This window comes from Saccopteryx bilineata, chromosome 4 (genome assembly GCF_036850765.1).
Source record: "Saccopteryx bilineata isolate mSacBil1 chromosome 4, mSacBil1_pri_phased_curated, whole genome shotgun sequence".
NCBI classification, from domain to species: Eukaryota; Metazoa; Chordata; class Mammalia; order Chiroptera; family Emballonuridae; genus Saccopteryx; species Saccopteryx bilineata.
The window spans coordinates 265,980,136-265,999,001 of NC_089493.1; the positions used below are offsets into that span (position 1 = coordinate 265,980,136).

Genomic DNA, 18,866 nt, shown 5'->3' on the forward strand with positions numbered 1-18,866 from the left:
GATTAGATTTTGTTGAATCTTTCCAGGATCGGCGGCCCCTTCATTTTCCATTGGTGCAGGATCCAAGACCCCAGGGGCACGACAGCGACTGCAGGCCCGAAGGCAGCATACCCGCAAGAAATAATCTGTCCCTTGCCTCCATTCCCCCCACCTCCTGCCCAAATCTGGACTTTGGCACCTGCTAGGAAGAGCCTCTAGCCCATCTAATTCCGTGAAGCAAACCTACCCCAGACCTCTGGCTTCAGCCACCAGGGAGGTAGTGTAGCCTTGGAGGCCATTTCCCTCTAAGGAAGCTGAAGCCTCAGGCCTCTTGGGGGAGGGGCCGGCACGATGTGGCAGGGCAGAAGCCTGAAACCTTTACTTGAACAGTTCCACTGGTGAGGCTGGAGAGAACTAAAGAAACATCTGTACATATTGTCCACTTACTTCCCTGACTTGTTTAGTGTATAAGCTTAGTCAGGCGGCCTCGCTTCCCGCCTTTTCCCCAGAGCTATCTTTGCTGGAGGGTAGTAGGTAGCAGGCAGCGCCAAGAGCCCTGCCCACACCTCCCCCCTCTCATGAATTTGATGGGATTAGAGGAGGTGGATTATCCCTAAAGCTTTACCTTGCTTGGCTTGGCTATATCAAGTGGTTCTCTAGTCCCTTTAGGGGACTGTTACCCCATTTCTTGCTGCTTTGTCCCTCAACTGGTTCCATGCAGGATCCATTCCAAGCTTTGCCTTGAAGACCCCAGTGGATGCTGTTCCTGCCGTTTCACTTTCTCCTGCCAAGTCTGAGTCAGTGTTTTGTCCCCAACCCTATCTGCCAGTTTGGCCCCTAAAAGCTTGGTGGCTCAAGACTATTAGCCTGGTAGATCCAGGGGCGATCCCTCACTCGAGGGACAGAAGCTCTTGGAGTAGGCAGGACGCCCACCGCTTTCAGCTGCTTCCTTGCCCACCCTTCCTGCTGGCCTCATTGGGCATGTCTGCCTCTCCAGGATTGTATGTTTAAAGCCTTGTCCTGTGTAGCTTTGTCTGATGCTCATGTCTATTACTCTTTGAATCGAGTTTGGAGGAATAATTGAATTGTATGAGTGGCGGCATGTTGGTAGTGCCGGACTTAACTGTTTCAAGTTTCTGGGACTTTAGCTAATTGAATGTGGAAAGTAGCACCACTTTACAGCTACAAGTGCCAACTCCTGGATTTTCAAATGGTGTTTTGACTTTAAGGGCTGGCAGCCCAGGAGGATAGGGCCAAGGGGAAGCAAAGACCTCTTCCCTCTGCTGTTTCTCTCCTACTTACCTGACTTCACAAGAGGTTAGATCACCCCTAGCATATGTTAAAAAAACCTAAATTAATAAACCATACTTTAAAATTCTTAGTCTCCCACCTCCACCCAAAAAAAGACTTCCAACCCTTCTTTTCTTCTTTTGTTCTGAAACTGAGTACCCAGGCCTAAGAGCCTTGCTGCCATGCCCATCCTCTTTGGGAGAAGTATGAATGTGTGTGTCTAAATTAAAAGAAAAAAAATATTTAAACATTTTTTAACAAAATAAAAATTTATTTTTGTATTTAAGCTAAATTGCCTTTTAAATTCCTTCAAGCTTGGTTCATTGAGGTGGTTAAGTATACATGCTGTTGACTAGGAATTAGCAGTATAGTTAAGTTATGCCTGTGTGAAGAAGAGGCTCAATGCTGTCCCAGGCAGCTTTCCTGAGGGACTCGAGCTCCTTCTGGACACATTATGTAAAATGTAACTCTTATTTTATAAATAATGTGACGTAGATCTAGTCCCCCTCCCCCTTTGTGACTGAGGTTGAATGTTTTGTGGCAAGGGGCTAGCTGTTCCTCTCCACCCCCAAGAAGAGCTCTGTTAATACTTAACTGTCTGTGGAGCTGAGGAGGGAGCCTGAACCTCAAGTCCCACATACCTACTAGGAATTAGAGGGTGGGGTGGGGCATGGGCCTAGAAATCAAACTTCTACCTATACCTTGCATAAGGTAGACCCTCTTAGTTTTAGTACTCTGATCTAGTTTACCTCAGCTCCACACGCAGAACAACTGGTCCAGGAACCCCCTGAAGAGGGTGTCCTGGCAAGGCCCGAGTGTGTGTGTAAGTGTGTGTGTGTACATGTACGTGCACTGGACAGGAACGGGAGGCTGGGACTTTCCATTACAAACAAAGACTTAATTCCTGTGAGTCTAGTTGGAATTTTTAGTATGAATGTGAGATTTATCTCCTTATGTCATTAAGAATTAAAAAAAAAACTGTGATCTATCGTAGACCATGTCCTGCCTTTTTTTTAAAATTTATTTATTTTTTACAGAGACAGAGAGTGAGTCAGAGAGAGGGATAGTCAGAGACAGACAGGCAGGAACGGAGAGAGATGAGACGCATCAATCATTAGTTTTTCATTGCACGTTGCAACACCTTAGTTGTTCATTGATTGCTTTCTCATATGTGCCTTGACCGCGGGCCTTCAGAAGACCGAGTAACCCCTTGCTGGAGCCAGCGACCTTGGGTTCAAGCTGGTGGGCTTTTTGCTCAAGCTGGCGACCTCGAGGTCTCGAACCTGGGTCCTCTGCATCCCAGTCCAACGCTCTATCCACTGCGCCACCATCTGTCTGGTCAGGCCATGTCCTGCCTTTTATTTTTGTGGGTTGCATGTCTCTCACCAGGGAAGGAACCCAAAGGACAAAGAAATCCACTCCATCTTTCCAGCTGGAGAAACAGGGTTATCAGTGTCCTTCCTATAGCAACACAAAGAATGAACCTTTCAGAAACAAAACCGCTGCCTGAAGGTGAGGGGAGAACTAGTCTTCCTTTCCTTCCACCCAAAAAGTCAAAAGCTTTGAGCACCTGCTGTGTGCAAGGCAGCGTGTTAGAAGCGGCTGCTGCTTTTCTCCGCCTCTTCTTTCTCTTTGGAGTTGGGCTGGGTCTAAGTTCTGGTGCTGACACTTCAGCCTGTGAGACTGAGCTAGAAGAAAAGTACAAGTTAGATGTGTCCCAGTCTTCCAGCCTCTTCCCAGCAGGCACCCTGTTTACCTTGGCACCTCCACCCGTTCAAGTACAGCAATAAAGAAGCCACCAGTGAGCGTGGTCTCAGGGGAGGCCCTGAGGCAGTGTTCTGCCCCTGGAAAAGTGTTGAGGCCTCGGTGGGGCCAGGAAGGTAGGGCAGGAGTTAGCCTGTAGAGAAGAAATAGCAGACTTCTAGGTAAAAAAGAGTAGTCCCCTCCCCAAGACCCTGGTGAAGACCCACTACCTGAAGGTTCCTGAGCTCTGCTGCAGGGCATTCTGTACCACATCTTCATTCTCCTCTTGACAAAGGGAACACGTGGAGTAGACCAGGCGCTGCAGGGAGGGGAAAGTGAGCGCATGGCACAGAGCTCGCTGCTGGAACCCTGCCAGGGCACGCAAGCGTTCCTTACTCGGTGTACCTGCCCCGGGCTCCTCCAGCTGTCTGGTCAACATACCTAGAGAAGAGTGCTTGAATTACAGACTGCCTTATTTCATATTGAAATCCCCACTCTATAAGTGAGAGCGTTTGCCCAGAGTCACAAGATGACTCAAGTCAGAACTAAACTCAAGACCCTAAAGAACTATCCATAGGCCACGATTTCTCCCCATCTCACCAGAGCCACTACAAGAAGGATCCAGCAAAATGTACTGGACCTGTTGATAACGCTGGTCTGAGGGTGAGACTGTCAGGAAGTCCTCCTCAGCTAGCTGGCAACAAGAGACTCCAGCCCGGGCTAGCAGAGTAGCCATAGATGCCAGCCGCTTGGCATCGAGGTCAAAGGCAAAGATCTTCCTAGGGAAAAGGGCAGAGTTGAGGTTAACTGAGTTTATACAGCATTTAACAGACCACAGCTCTGACACACAAATGTACATTGTCAGGACACGAAGAAAATATTTAAATGGCATGCAAGAACTACAGTATTCACATCTCACACATGCAACCCACTGGGAAGTTTAGCTTGGGGTTATACTGGTAACTGTCCTGGGTCCAGAAGGAAATATTTAAAGGAAAATCTGCCTTTCAGCCTTCAGACCTATTGGAAAAACAAGTTCCTTCTCACCAACACAGGATCAGACCCCATTTCCCTCCCTGTCTGACCATGACACTCACCCTTGGTTCTTCAGAAGAGCAGCCAAGTGACTGGTCTTATTGCCTGGGGCAGCACATGCATCAATGACATGGGAACCCGGGGGCGGAGCCAGCAGCATGGCTGGGAGACAGCTTGCCTGGCAGGGCAGAGCACAATGGCTGGGTGAACAGACTTCAAGTCAGTCACTCCCACATATTCTTCCCTTCACCCACCTTCCCTACCTTGTCTTGTAAGATAAGGTGACCGGCCTGGTATAGTGGATGGTCATGCAGATCTGTTTGGGCAGGAAACACAAGCAGCTCTGGCAACAAGGGGTCCAGAAGAAAACACTTCCCTTTGAGGGCCCGTAGGTCCTCAAGACTGCCAAGGAAAAAGAACCATTCAACAGTTTCTGAAGTCTTCCATGCCAAGCAGGCTGGGCATTTTACATGTTACCTCACATGTTAACTATTCATTCATGCAACAAATGTTTAAGACTGCTATGAAGAAACAAACAGGATAAGACAGAGTCTAGGTTCTCAGACCAGACTGGTTTCAGGATCCCACCTCAGCCATTTACTGGCGGTAAGAGCATGAGCAAGTGCTTTTGTCTCAGCCTGTTTACACTTCTGGAAAGTGGTGGCTATGAGGATTAAATGAGTTACATGCAATTATTTATAAAAACACATGGCACCAATCAGGCACTCAGTTACTGCTGAAGCATAACCTCAAGGAGGAGATAAGTACTGAGCTGACTCCTGATAGATGAATGAGTAGTAACATGAGGAGCTGAGATGAAAACTACATTCACTAAACTCTGCAAAGGAGCACTGTCCACTCCACCTGACCCACATAGAAACAGGCCTACAGAATAGAATACTGTCTCCATTCAGAAAGCTATCAAGTAGCAGAGCTGAAATTCCAACCCATACACAGCCACTCTCTTCTCTACCACCCTAGTCTCCAAGCAACATGCTAGAGACAGAAGGGGGAACACCTAAAACGGGGGTGAGGGAGGGAGCAGAGGCTTTCTAAACCTGTCAAAGGACAGACCGGAGGACAAAGTGAGTCCGGGAGGAGGTGAGGCAGTAACAGGGCAGACAGCAGCAACTGCTGTGGGGACAACAGGTGCATGGAGTGCCAGAGTAGACGGGCCTGTGAGGGGGCAGAGGGCACAGCGCAATGGAGAGCCAAAAAAGGGTTTTCAGCAGGGAGTAGCACATTGGATATGGTCTCAAATCTCTCTGCAGCCAATCAAATTCAGCCAATCATGGTAGGAAATGTTCAGTGCCTAAACCTAGGTAATGTCCAGGAAGACAAAAAGAAAGGAGAGTTGAGAAAGTTTCTGAAAACAAAGTAGTGAATGACTGGAGGGAGAGGAAGGAAGCATCCAGGATGACTCAGTTTCTGGTTTGACCAAATGGGTGCCTAGTTATACGTTAGGTTAAAATAGGGAATGCAGAGGATGCTAAGTTCATGGATACAAGAATGGTTCAAATTAATCAATGTGATACATCATATTAACAAAATGCAGGATAAAAATAACTCAATAAATGCAGCAAAAACATTTAACAAAATTCAACATCTATTTATGACAAAAACTCTCAACAAAGTTGTTTTAGGGAACATACCTCAACATAATAAAAACCATATAGGACAAGTGCACAGCTAATCACATACTCAATGGTGAAAAGCTAAAAGCTTTTCTTCTAAGATCAGGAATAAGACAAGACCACTTGCATTCAACACAGTATTGGAAGTCCTAGCCAGAGCAATTAGGCAAGAAAAGAAATAAGGGCATCTAAATTGGAAAGGAAAAAGTAAAATTGTCATTATTTGCAAATAACATACATATAGAAAACCCTAAAGACTCCACCAAAAAATACTCTTAGAATTAGTAAACAAAACCAGTAAAGTTGCAGGATACAAAATCAATACACAAAAATATGGTCTATTTCAATGCACTAGTAATGAACTATAAGAAATTTTAAAACAAGCTCATTTACAATTGTATCAAAAAGAATACCTCAGAAGGAGGTGAAACCAAGGAGGTGAAAAACCTGTACATTGAAAACCAAATAAGATATTATTAATGGTTCAATCCCCGGTCAGGGCACATATGGGAACAGCCCAATGTTCCTGTCTCTCTGTCTCTCTCTAAAAAATAAAAAGATTATGAAAGAAATTAAAGATACAAATAAATGGAAAAATATTCCATGCTCATGGGTTGAAAGAATATTGTTGCAATGTCCATATTACCCAAAGCAATCTATAGATGCAAAGCAATCCCTATCAAAATTCCAATGGCATTTTCTTCACAGAAAAAGAACAAAAAATCTTAGACTGTATGAAACCATAAGACCCAAATAGCCAAAGCAATCTTCAGAATGAAGAACAAAGATGGAGGCATCATGTTCCCCGATTTCACACAATATTATTACAAAGCTATAGTAATGAAAACAGTATGATATTGGCATAAAAATAAACACACAGATCAATGAAACAGTGTAGAGCACTCAGAAATAAACCCAAACCAATTTATGACAGGAACCAAGAATATATAATGGAGAAAGGACAAGTCTTTTCAATATATGGTGTTGAGAAAATTGGACAGCCACATGCAAAAGAATGGAACTGGACCACTTCCTTATACCATATACAAAAGTCAACTTAAAATGGATTAAAGGCTTGAATGTAAGACCAGAAACCCTAAAACTCCTAGAAGAAAACACAGGTGGTAAGCTCCTTGAGATCGCTCTTGGTAAGATTTTTGGTTTTGAAATCGAAAGTGAAAAGAAATAAGTAGGAACGTATCAAACTAAAAAGCTTCTGCACAGCAAAGGAAATCATCAACAAGATGAAGCGGCAACCTACTAAATAGGAGAAAACATGTGCAAGTCATATAACTATCCAAAATACATAAAGAACTCATAAAACTCAATAGCAAACAACAAACAATTCAGTTAAAAAACGGGCTGAGCCTGACCAGGCGGTGGCGCAGTGGATAGAGTGTCAGACTGGGATGCAGAGGACCCAGGTTCGAGACCCTGAGGTCGCCAGCTTGAGCGCCAGCTCATCTGGTTTGAGCAAAGCTCACCAGCTTGAACCCAAGGTTGCTGGCTCCAGCAAGGGGTTACTCGGTCTGCTGAATGCCTGCAGTCAAGGCACATATGAGAAAGCAATCAATGAACAACTAAGGTGTTGCAACGCGCAATGAAACACTAATGATTGATGCTTCTCATCTCTCTCCGTTCTTGTCTGTCTGTCCCTGTCTATCCCTCTCTCTGACTCTCTGTCTCTGTAAAAAAAAAAAAAAAAAAAAAAAAAGGCTGAGGTTTTATTTATTATTATTTTTAATCTTTTTTTTTCTTTATTCATTTTTAGAGAGGAGAGAGAGAGGAGAGACAGAGAGACAGAGAGAGAGAAGGGGGGAGGAGCTGGAAGCATCAACTCCTATATGTGCCTTGACCAGGCAAGCCCAGGGTTTCGAACCGGCGACCTCAGCATTTCCAGGTCAATGCTTTATCCACTGCGCCACCACAGGTCAGGCAGGGCTGAGGTTTTAAATAGACATTTTTCCGAAGAAGACATACAGATGGCCAACATACACAAAAAGAGGCTCAACAACATTAATCATCAGGAAAATGCAAATCAAAATCACAATGAGATACCATCTCACACCTGTTAGAAGGGTTATTATCAAAAAGACAAAAAATAACAAGTATTGGCAAGGATGTGGAAAAGAGGGAACTCTTATGCACCATTGGTAGAAGTGTAAATTGCCTATGGGAAAGAATATAGAGGTTCCTTAAAAATTTTTAAACAGACTACCATATGATCTAGCAATTCTACTGCTGGGTATTTACCTAAAGGAAAGGAAAACAATAATTCAAAAAGATATATGCCCCTTCATGTTCACATCAGCATTATTTATAATGGCCAAGACATGGGAACAACCTACGTGTCCACCAATGGATGAATAAATTAAGAAAATGTGACATGAACACAGAGGACTATTATTCAGCCATAAGAAATAATGAAATCTTGGCCTGACCTGTGGTGGCGCAGTGGATAAAGCGTCAACCTGGAAATGCTGAGGTCGCTGGTTCGAAACCCTGGGCTTGCCTGGTCAAGGCACATATGGGAGTTGATGCTTCCAGCTCCTCCCCCTTCTCTCTCTCTATCTCTCTCCTCTCTCTCTCTCTCTCTCTGTCTCTCCCTCTCCTCTCTAAAATGAATAAATAAAAAAAATTTTTTAAAAATAAAAAAAAAAAGAAATAATGAAATCTTGCCACTTTCGACAAGATGGATGGACCTTAAGAGCAAAGTCAGATTGAGAAAGACAAATATCATATGATCTCATTTATATGTGGAATCTTAAAACAAAAATCAAAAATCCAGAGCTCAGCCTGACTGGTGGTGGCACAGTGGAGAGAGAATCAACCAGGGATGCTGAGGTCCTTGGTTCGAAACCCCTGATGTCGCCGACTTGAGCACAGGCTCACCAGCTTGAGCATGAGATCATCAACATGATCCCATGGTCACTGGCTCAGCTGAAGCTCCTGGATCAAGGCACATATGAGAAGCAACCAATGAACTAAAGTGCCACAACTATAAGTTGATACTTCTCATCTCTTTCCCTTACTGTCTCTCTCTCTCTCTCAAAAAAAACAAACAAAAAATACCCCCAGAGTTCATAGATACAAATAACAAATGGGGGGGGGGGGAGTAGGGGGAAAATGAGTGAAGGTAGTCAAAAGGTACAAATTTCCAATTATTAAATGTCATGAGGATATAATGTACAGTATGGTGACTATGGTTAATATTCTGTATTGCATATTAGAAAGTGGCTAAGAGAATACAAAACACAAGAAAAGAATTACTGCCTGACCAGGCCGTGGCACAGTGGCTACAGCGTCGGACTGGGATGCCGAGGACCCAGGTTCAAGACCCCAAGGTCGCCAGCTTGAGCACGGGCTCATCTGGTTTGAGCAAAGCTTGGATCCAAGTTCGCTGGCTTGAGCAAGGGGTTATTCAGTCTGCTGAAGGCCTACGGTCAAGGCACATATAAGAAAGCAATCAATGAGCAACTAAGGTGTCGCAACAAAAAACTGATGATTGATGCTTCTCATCTCTCTCCATTCCTGTTTGTCCCTATCTATCCCTCTCTCTGACTCTGTCTCTGTAAAAAATAATAATAATAATTAAAAAAAACCAAATTGTTGAAAAAAAAAAGAATTACTGTCACTATGTTTGGTGGCAGGATGTTAACTAAACTCACTGTAGTGATCATTTTGCATTATATACAAAATATCAAATAGTTCATTTCATTATACCCCTGAAACTAACAGTGTTATATGTCAATTATACCTCAATTTAAAAAAAAGAATGCTTCAAAATAATCCAAAACTTCAAAAGCACATCTTCTGGAAGAACTATTTTTAAATCTTGAGTTCTGAATAAACATGACAACAACAAAAAAGGTACAAAGTTCAGAGGAAGGATGAATTCAGTTTGACACATGCTGTGACTATGGTATCTAAAGCACTGACTAATATGAACTTGAGGGTGTGAATACAAGCGGGAAGTCTAGAATGAGAGACAAGAATCATCTGGGCAGAATTAGGAGTTCAGAGCTAGAGAAGAAATTGAGGGATACATTAGAAAAATGCACCTGACCTGTCGTGGTGCCCTGGATAGAGTGTCAACCTGGAATACTGAGGTCGCAGGTTAGGTTAAGGCACATACCAGAAGCAATCAATGAACAACTAAAATGAAGCAACTATACTGCTCACAAAAATTAAGAGATATTTTATTGCTTCATAATCATTTTGAAATATCCCCTAATTTTTGTGAGCAGTATATATGATCTTGCCCCCTCCCTCCCTCCCTTTCTCTCAAGTCAATAAGTAAAATCTTTCAAAAAGAGAGAGAGAGAGAAGACTATCGATGGGACTCCGCGAACAATCAATATTTAAGGGACTGAAGAAGGCAGGCCTTGGAAGAGGACAGAGAAACTTCTATGAAAATAGGCAGAAAGCCGAGTGTGCAGTCACAACCACCCCACCTCTCTCTTCCCATCTGTTTCCCTAGTGCCCCCAGGCACCTCTCTGGATTAATGCAGTTGGGCAGCGTTGTAAACTCACCTGGAAGCCCGACCCTGGTAGGAGAAACCTTGCCTCTTAAAATAATCAACTGCGTCATCAGAGCAGGTCTTGAGAGTGTTCACCCGCACAAATCGGGGCACCTGGGAAGCTAGGAAGCAATCAGACGTAAGTGGGCGGAAAGATAGCCCTCTCCTTTTAAAGTTTGATGGCTATACCCCACCCCCACAACTCAGCTCACCTGGGCCAGGCCCACATCCCATTTCCAACAAATCCTCATTTCGGCTCACACCTCGATGAACCTTCAACCGAGCCAACTCAGCTTTCAGCCTTGCCTGGTGCCGGTTCAACAGAGGCTTCCATTTGCCTCCACCACCTCTAAAGCCTCTTCCAAGCAACAACTCATACACTAGCACCTGGAGATGAAGAGATGAAGACCAAGAGAAAAGAACCCTAAGCATTAGTGCCTTTGAACTTCCTACTGTTGGGACTGGAAGAGCTGAACAGACCACCTGTCCAAACAGTAACAGGTAAAAGTGAAGTGCCTTGTCCAAGATCACATAGAAGTAATGGTAGACACAGGCTTTGAACCTGATGACTTGCTTCCCCAGTCCTGAACCCTTTCCGTGTGGTTGGCCACTCACCAGCGGAGCTCAGGATCTCAACCCTCCTCCTCGTCAACATCAACCCTTTCGTTTTACCAAAAGAGTCCCTACCATTACTACTGTGTATTTTTATTCGTATTTAATCTTTCACACAAGGTTTGAAATTAAAGCATTTTCTTCCCACCACCTCAATTCAATACTCAAGAGAGGAGGGGCACATCCTAATTTCGGAAGAGTGACTTACTCCAGTCACCCCATGGGCGGTACAGAGCTGGAACCAGGTTAGGAGGGACTCACTGCCCGGCCCTACACCACCCCACGCCGCCAGTCACCTTGGCCAGGTGCGGCCGCAGCTTCTTCTCGGCGCGGAGGAGACCGGCGCTGGCGATCACGGTGTCCAACACGACAGAGTAGCGCTGCGTCTCGCACACGAGTGCGTACAGCTGCTTCACGTTCTGCGCGTGGCCAAAGCGACACGAGCTGAGGCGGGGACCCGGCCCAGGCTAACCCCCCACCCCGCCCTGCCGAACCCCGAACCCCGCTACCTGGAAACGGCTAGCGTACACTAGCCCTTTGATGGAGCCCTGGCGGCTCTCAACGCCTGCCAGCACTGCCGCTGCCGCTGCATACAGCGCCATAGCACGCTTCCGCGCGTCTTTACGGCTCTGTCGCAACGTGCGCGGCTTTGCGACGCTGCCTGCCCAGACTTCCGCGGCCAAAGGGCTCGGAGGGGCGAACCGGAATCCCCAGTTCCGTGCTAGCTTCTGAAGATGAATGTGAGTTCACACTTACATGGGGAGGTGGACGTTGGGAGCGCACTTCTCCACTTATTGACAGGTCTTCACTTTTTTCTTTCAATTTTTGCTGGTCTTATAGGCAAACGATAGGTATCTACTGCTGTGCTTTTATTTTTTTATTTTTTTTTATTCACTTTATGCATTCATTGGTTGATTCCTTTTTGTATTTTTCTGAAGTGAGAAGCGGGAAGGCAGAGAGACAGACTCCCGCATGCGCCCGACTGGGATCCACCGGCAATCCCGTCTGGAGATTGCTCTGCCCATCTGGGGCATTGATCCATTGCAACAGGAGCCATTCTAGCACCTGAGGTGGAGGCCATGGAGCCATTCTCAGCACCCGGGCCAACTTTGCTCCAATGGAACATTGGCTGCAGGAGGGGAAGAGAGAGACAGAGAAAGGAGAGGGGGAAGGGTGGAGAAGCAGATGGGCACTTCTGTGTGCCCTGGCCAGGAATGGTACCTGGGACTTTCACACCTCGGGCTGATGCTCTACCAATGAGCCAGCCTGCCCGGGCCCATTGGTTGATTGATTCTTGCATATGCCCTGACCAGGGGTCAAACCTACAACATTGGTGCATCAGGATGATGCTCCAACCAACAGCTATCTGGCTAACTTGACTGCTGTTTCGTTATTGAGTTTGAATATCTTCATATGTTTATTGGTCTTGTGTATTTCTTCTGTTATGATAACATGTTAATATCTTTCTCACTCACATGTATTACCATCTTTCTCTTAGTGCCCTTTATATATTAACTTTATATACTCTTGTCTTAGGTATTGCCATATTTTTCATTTATTGTTGCCTTAGTGTGTGTGTTAAATAAGAGGAGGGTAAACAGACTCCGGCATGCACCCGGACCAGATCCACGTGGCAATCTGGCCTGGAGCCAATGAATCAACTGAGCTGTATTTAGCACCTGAGGCTGACCAGCTTAGACCAACAGAACTATTCTCAGTGCCCCGCCAATGCTGGAACCAGTGGAGCCACTAGCTACAGGCGGTGAAGAGGGAGAGAATGGGAAGAGGCAGGGGAGAGAAGCAGATGGTCACTTCTCTTGTGTGCCCTGACCAGGAATTAAACCTGGGAATCAAACCCGGGACATTCATACACAGGGCTCAGGCTCTATCCACTGAGCCAACAGCCTAAGCCTCTTTTCTTTTTGAGAGAGAAGAGAAATAGAAAAAAAGAGAAAGTGGTGGGGGAGCCGAGATAATCAACTCAATAGTAGTTGCTTCTCCAATGTGCTTTGAGCGGGTCCAGGGTTTCAAACTGGTGACCCCAGGTGGATGCTCTGTACTGCACCAGCACAGGTCAGGCTTCTTCTATTTTATTTATTTTATTTTATTTATTATGTTATTTTATTTTTTAGTGAGAGGAGGGGAGGCAGAGAACAGACTCCCACATGCCCCCCCCAACCGGTATCCACCTGGCAAACCCACTAGGGGGCTCTGCCCATCTGGGGCCCTTGCTCCATTGCTCAACAACAGAGCCATTTTTTAGCATCTGAGGCAGAGGCCATAGAGCCATCCTCAGTGCCTGAGGCCAACTGGCTTGAACCAGTTGAGTCATGGCTGCAGGAGGGGAAGAGAGAGAGAGAGAAAGTGGAGAAGCAGATGGTTGCTTCTTCTGTATGCCCTGACTGGGAATCAAACCTGGGATATCCACACACCAGGCCAATGCTCTACCACTGAGCCAGTGATCCAGGGCCTTTTTTTTTTTTTTTTTTTTTAATCTTTAATGGTTTCTGCCTTTGGGGTCATGTTTGGAAACTCCTTCACACTCCTACAATATAGAACTCAGTATGGCTTCATTTTTTCTTGTTAAATCTTTCATCTGTTTAAAATTCAGTTTGGTACATGATGTGAGGAAGGGATCTAACTTTGTTTCCAAATTGTATTTGTTTCTTGTGTCCCCAGCACCCATGTTATTACAGGTACATAATACAGTGTGTCCGTAAAGTCATGGTGCACTTTTGACCAGTCACAGGAAAGCAACAAAAGACGATAGAAATGTGAAATCTGCACCAAATAAAAGGAAAACTCTCCCAGTTTCATACCTATTCAGTGCAGTTCAATGTGGGCTCACGCACAGATTTTTTAGGGCTTCTTAGGTAGCTATCCCGCATAGCCTCTACAGACTCGTCACTGACTGATGGCCTACCAGAACAGGTTTCTCCAACAAACTGCCGGTTTCCTTCAACTGCTTACCCCATCGAGTAATGTTATTCCTATGTGGTGGCGCTTCGTTATAAACACGCTGATATTCACGTTGCACTTTGGTCATGGATTTGAATTTAGCGAGCCACAGAACACACTGAACTTTCCTCTGTACCGTCCACATCTCGACTGGCATGGCCGTGGGCTGCTCCGCTGTATACACGGTGTTACGTCATCATCTGCGCATGCGCACATGCTGCCACATCATCCTACAGAAACTGGGAGGGTTTTCCTTTTATTTGGTGCAGATTTCACATTTCTATCATCTTTTGTTGCTTTCCTGTGACCAGTCAAAAGTGCACCATGACTTTACGGACACACTGTAGGTTGATTGAATAAACCTAACATTCAACTAAACAGAACTCCGTGGACTAGAGTATTGCACTATATAGTCTGTAATGTTAATAGCTCATGGTCAAGTATTTTGCATTTTGCAAGAGGGTTGACTGTAGTCTACCTTATAATTACTGAGTTGTTTAAAGATTTCACCACCTCCTTCTATAGCTCTAGATTAGTTCATAAGTGATCTTTTAGTGGAACTCCTTTACCCCCTCACATTGAATCACATCACCTTTTTATTTCTTTATAGCACCTATTACATATGTGATTATGATTTATTCTGTCACCCCCAATAGCTCTATGAAGGCAAACTGTTCTCTGTCTTAGCACTCCTCAACCAGTGTTTCTCACAATAAAGACCTAATACATATATAATATTTTGAGTGGGTGAAGGAATGAATAAATGGAGCACAGATTGATGTGGTGTTGGAAAACCAATTGTGCCGGAGTTGACCTATCCTGAAACAATCCCCCAGGTGAGTGGGTAACAGGTGTACCATACAAATCCATAATTGATGTAAGTCCACAATTTATCCAGATTTCTTTAGTTTTTAACCAATGTCTTTTTTTTTTTTTTTTTTGTCCCAGAATCTCATCTAAGATACCACATTACATTCAGTTGTTATGTCTCATTAGGCTTGTTTTGGATGTGACAGTTTCTTAGACTTTGTTTTGAAGACCCTGATGGTATTGAGGAGAACTGGTCAGTGTTTGTAGAGTATCCTTCTGTTGGAATTGTCTGCTGTTTTTCTCATGATTAGACAAGGGTTATGGGTTTTTGTGGAAAGACCCCATGTAGAGGGCCATTCTCATCACATCAAGGACACATAGTATCAACACGACATTGTGGATGTTGACCTCGATCACCTGGTGGAGGTAGTATTTGTCAAGTTTCTCCACTGTAAAGCCTACTTATAACACTGTCCTCCCTGGAAAGAAGTCACTATGCACAGTCCATACTTCGAAGGGGTTGGCGGTTATGTCCCCCCTCCTTGGGGATGGAGTAGCTAAATAAATTATTTGGAATTCTATACAGATTTGTCTCTTCCACCCTATTTATTTAATTAATCATTTTTATATCAGTATCAATTCTTGGATATTTATTTTATACTTTAGGTTCTAGTCCAGTACTATATTTTGTTGTTCAAATTATCCTGTTTTGGCCACTTGGAGTGGCTACATCCTTTGACAAACTCCTATAATTGTAGGGGTTTTGTATGTTTGTGTGTTTTTTGCGGGGTTTTTTTTTAGCACTTCCTTGCCTTCTGGCCCTACAGGATACTCAAAACTCATCTTGTGTATTTCCTGACCTAGTCTTAGAATCAAGGAGCCCCTGGTTCCTTTTTTCTAATACCATTAGAGAGTGGTATTAGAAAGCAAGATCTGGGCACGAGGTGACTTGTTTCTTTCAATTTTTCAATTGGGACAATTAGAAAACTTAAACTTCCATGTGTGCATTGTATATTTCTATTGGATAGCACTGTTCTATAGGTCTGTTTTAGTGTCTCCACTATCCTAAAAATGCCTTCTCTTAATCTCACCTTCTCTCAAACTCGTGACCTAGTCTCTTTTTTACCATCAAACTTTTTTTAGAGAGAGAGGGACAGACAGAAAAGAAGGGAGAAAGATGAGAAGCATCAACTCATAGTTGCGGCGCTTTAGTTGTTCATTGATTCCTTTCTCATACATGCCTTGACCAGGAGGATCTCCAGCTGAGCCAGTGACTTTGGGTTTCAAGCCAGTGACCTTTGGGCTCAAGTCAGCGATCATAGGGTCACGTCTGTGATCCCACACTCAAGCCAGTGAGCCCATGCTCAAGCTGGCAACCTCGGGGTTTTGAGCCTGTGTCCTCAGTGTCCCAGGTTAACCCTATATCCACTGCATCACCACCTGGGCAGGCCTGTTAAACTTTATTTATTTATTTATTTTTTTATTATTATTTTTTACAGAGACAGAGAGAGAGTCAGAGAGAGGGATAGATAGGGACAGACAGACAGGAACAGAGAGAAATGAGAAGCATCAATCATCAGTTTTTCGTTGCAACACCTTAGTTGTTCATTGATTGCTTTCTCATATGTGCCTTGACAGGGGGCCTTCAGCAGACTGAGTAACTCCTTGCTGGAGCCATCGACCTTGGGTCCACGCTGGTGAGCTTTGCTCAAGCCAGATGAGCCCGCGTTCAAGCTGGCAACCTCGGGGTCTCGAACCTGGGTCCTTCCGCATCCCAGTCCAATGCTCTATCCACTGCGCCACTGCCTGGTCAGGCTATTTATTTTTTTACTTACCAAATATCACCCCTTTTTTTATTAGCTGCAACAAACATGATATGTCGGTCAAATTGGCATGTTTTTCTAAATACCTCTTTGTTTCTGCACTCATATCACAGACTGGCACTAGCCCATGGACATACTTTGAACAGTGCTGCTCTTGGTTAAGACTCCTTTATAAAGCATCTCTCTGTGTTCACTGTAAGGCCAGCAGCACATGCTTGAAAATCTTGGGGTCAGAGAGAGGATTTCCCCCTCTTGCAATTTGTTCCAGGCCTAGTACCTGTTTAGAGCAGAGGTTTTTGGGCCCACCCACAAGATTCAGACTCCATCTTCTCCTGCACTGGTGCAAAGGTCTCCTTCCCGTTAAACTTTTAAAAAGAAGAACCAGCACTCATTGCCTTTGCTTCTTCATCACATGCTGATACTGAACTCCCTGCAATAGGTCTTCCACCCCACTCCACTGAGATGACTCCCTCCAAGGCCATAAAGAATTTCCTTAATAGCCCTGGCCGGTTGGCTCAGTGGTAGAGCATCGGCCTGGTGTGCAGGAGCCCCGGGTTTGATTCCCGGCCAGGGCACACAGGGGAAGCGCCCATCTGTTTCTCCACCCCTCCCCCTCTCCTTCCTCTCTCTCTCTTCCCCTCCCGCAGCCAAGGCTCCATTGGAGCAAAGATGGCCCGGGCACTGAGGATGGCTCTATGGCCTCTGCCTCAGGCGCTAGAATGGCTCTGGTTGCAACAGAGCAACGCCCCAGATGGGCAGAGCATCGCCCCCTGGTGGGCGTGCCGGGTGGATCCCGGTCGGGCTCATGCGGGAGTCTTGTCTGACTGCCTCCCCGTTTCCAACTTCAGAAAAATACAAAAAAAAAGAAGAGAATTTCCTAATATTCCTCAGGCTTTTCCAGCCAGATGTGTGGTTTCGTGGCACTGCTGCGTACACTGTCTTTGTTGTAAAGCTTTGGCTTCCATGGCCTCTCATGCTGGCCTACCCTCCCATTTCTCTGATCATTTCTGTTTTCTTGGCAGCTTTTTGTAAGCTGCTCTTTAGGTTCTGATATTGCATCTTCTGGCCTCCCTTCTACCATTCTGCCATTCCCCCCCTCCCGGGAGACTCACCCACCTCAACACTGTCATTACTACAGAACATAGTTATAACGTATACACTAGAGTAGCATCAGTGACTCTCCCTTTTCCAGCCCCCACCTTCTAGCTCCAGCTTCAGCATCCCTCCGTGGACCTAAACCCCAAAGGCTCCTCTCTACCTGCATCCCACTTCTTTATGTTTAAATGCTAACTCCACAGTAAGAACGAACTGCTTTTTCCTCTGCCTTCTCCATACTGCATGTGTATCTGTCAAGCTCTTTTGGTTGCAGGCTTCTGGCCCAAGATGGCAGCATAGGAAGACCCCGAAATCACCTCCTCCCAGGCACACATCGAATTGACACTTTCAGAGAGAGAAATTCCTGAAGAACTGAGAGTTGACTTAAGAGCTTCTGCATAGCAAACATGGGAGACCACACAGAAACAGGTTTCCCTGGAGACTGCTCTAGCTTCCAGCTGAGTGACTTGCCCCCAGGAATCCCCTCAGCTCACACTGCCCTAGCTATAACTCCTTCCCGTGTGGCTTGGGGAAGGGGGGGGGAGGCTTATCCCAGGGGCTTCCTGAAAACCAGACCCACTTCAGCTATAGCCCCAGCAGCTTGCCTCTGGGAATCTCAACAGCTCACACCTGATCCAGCTTTAGCTCCAAGCCCTGGTAAGCCTTGGCTTCCCCCATCCCTGGACTCTCTGTGGCCTGTGCATACTCCAGTTGACCTGCCAAAGACACCTGGCACGCAGTTTACAGAGGAGTGGCTCCTATCCAAGGTCACTCTTTCAAGACCAGGAAAGGTTGCTGTTTTGCCTAATTCATAGCAACAAACACAGAGAGACAGCCAAAATGAGCAGACAGAAAAATACATTCCAAACGATAAAACCCCAGAAGAAAAAAAACTAAGTGAAACAGAGACAAGCAATCTATCAGATAAAGAGTTCAAAACATTGGTTATAGGCCCTGGCCGGTTGGCTCAGTGGTAGAGCGTCGGCCTGGCGTGCAGAAGTCCCGGGTTCGATTCCCGGCCAGGGTACACAGGAGAAGCGCCCATCTGCTTCTCCACCCCTCCCCCTCTCCTTCCTCTCTGTCTCTCTCTTCCCCTCCTGCAGCGAGGCTCCATTGGAGCAAAGATGGCCCAGGCGCTGGGGATGGCTCCTTGGCCTCTGCCCCAGGCGCTGGAGTGGCTCTGGTTGCAACAGAGCGACGCCCCGGAGAGGCAGAGCATCACCCCCTGGTGGGCGTGCCGGGTGGATCCCGGTTGGGCGCATGTGGGAGTCTGTCTGACTATCTCTCCCTGTTTCCAGCTTCAGAAAAATACAAAAAAAACCCAAAAACAAAAAAAAAACATTGGTTATAAAGATGCTCAATGAGCT

General features: G+C 45.5%; 2 protein-coding genes and 1 long non-coding RNA gene across 4 annotated transcripts in view; 2 read left to right on the plus strand and 1 right to left on the minus strand.

Annotated features, from left to right (window-relative positions):
* The window catches only part of POM121C (POM121 transmembrane nucleoporin C), a 34,299-nt gene extending 32,037 nt beyond the window's left edge, over nucleotides 1-2,262 (plus strand). The window contains exon 13 of the mRNA XM_066274527.1: nucleotides 27-2,262. Within this exon, the coding sequence (XP_066130624.1) occupies nucleotides 27-124 (98 nt within the window). The 3' untranslated portion in view covers nucleotides 125-2,262. The remainder of the gene's footprint in view (nucleotides 1-26) is intronic.
* Nucleotides 2,263-2,290: 28 nt separating this feature from the next.
* On the minus strand, nucleotides 2,291-11,432 carry NSUN5 (NOP2/Sun RNA methyltransferase 5). Of its 2 annotated transcripts, none has more exons than XM_066274530.1 (11): nucleotides 11,323-11,432; nucleotides 11,110-11,232; nucleotides 10,414-10,588; nucleotides 10,215-10,323; nucleotides 4,311-4,449; nucleotides 4,110-4,225; nucleotides 3,653-3,791; nucleotides 3,243-3,331; nucleotides 3,026-3,166; nucleotides 2,840-2,957; nucleotides 2,291-2,730 (listed from the first exon to the last, which is right to left on the minus strand). In XM_066274530.1, the coding sequence occupies exons 1-11, from the start codon at nucleotides 11,413-11,415 to the stop codon at nucleotides 2,719-2,721; spliced, it is 1,254 nt and encodes a 417-aa protein (XP_066130627.1). In that variant the 5' UTR covers nucleotides 11,416-11,432; the 3' UTR covers nucleotides 2,291-2,718. The 2 variants fall into 2 exon arrangements, with proteins under 2 accessions (XP_066130627.1, XP_066130626.1); XM_066274529.1 differs by having other exon boundaries at nucleotides 2,292-2,730; nucleotides 3,243-3,453; nucleotides 3,613-3,791.
* A 47-nt stretch (nucleotides 11,433-11,479) lies between these two features.
* Nucleotides 11,480-15,076, plus strand: LOC136334418 (uncharacterized). The gene is made up of 3 exons (XR_010731153.1): nucleotides 11,480-11,553; nucleotides 11,752-14,607; nucleotides 14,720-15,076. It is a non-coding gene; the product is annotated as an uncharacterized lncRNA (long non-coding RNA).
* Nucleotides 15,077-18,866: the final 3,790 nt, after the last annotated feature.

Bases quoted from the DNA above. Each gene is read 5' to 3' on its own strand.
- NSUN5 (XM_066274529.1), bottom strand. From the start codon at position 11,415: ATGGCGCTGTATGCAGCGGCAGCGGCAGTGCTGGCAGGCGTTGAGAGC. The intron at 11,233-11,322 runs GTAGCGGGGTTC...GGCCACGCGCAG, and splicing joins TGTACGCTAGCCGTTTCCAG to AACGTGAAGCAGCTGTACGC. The intron at 10,324-10,413 runs GTGAGCTGAGTT...ATTGCTTCCTAG, and splicing joins GGGATGTGGGCCTGGCCCAG to CTTCCCAGGTGCCCCGATTT.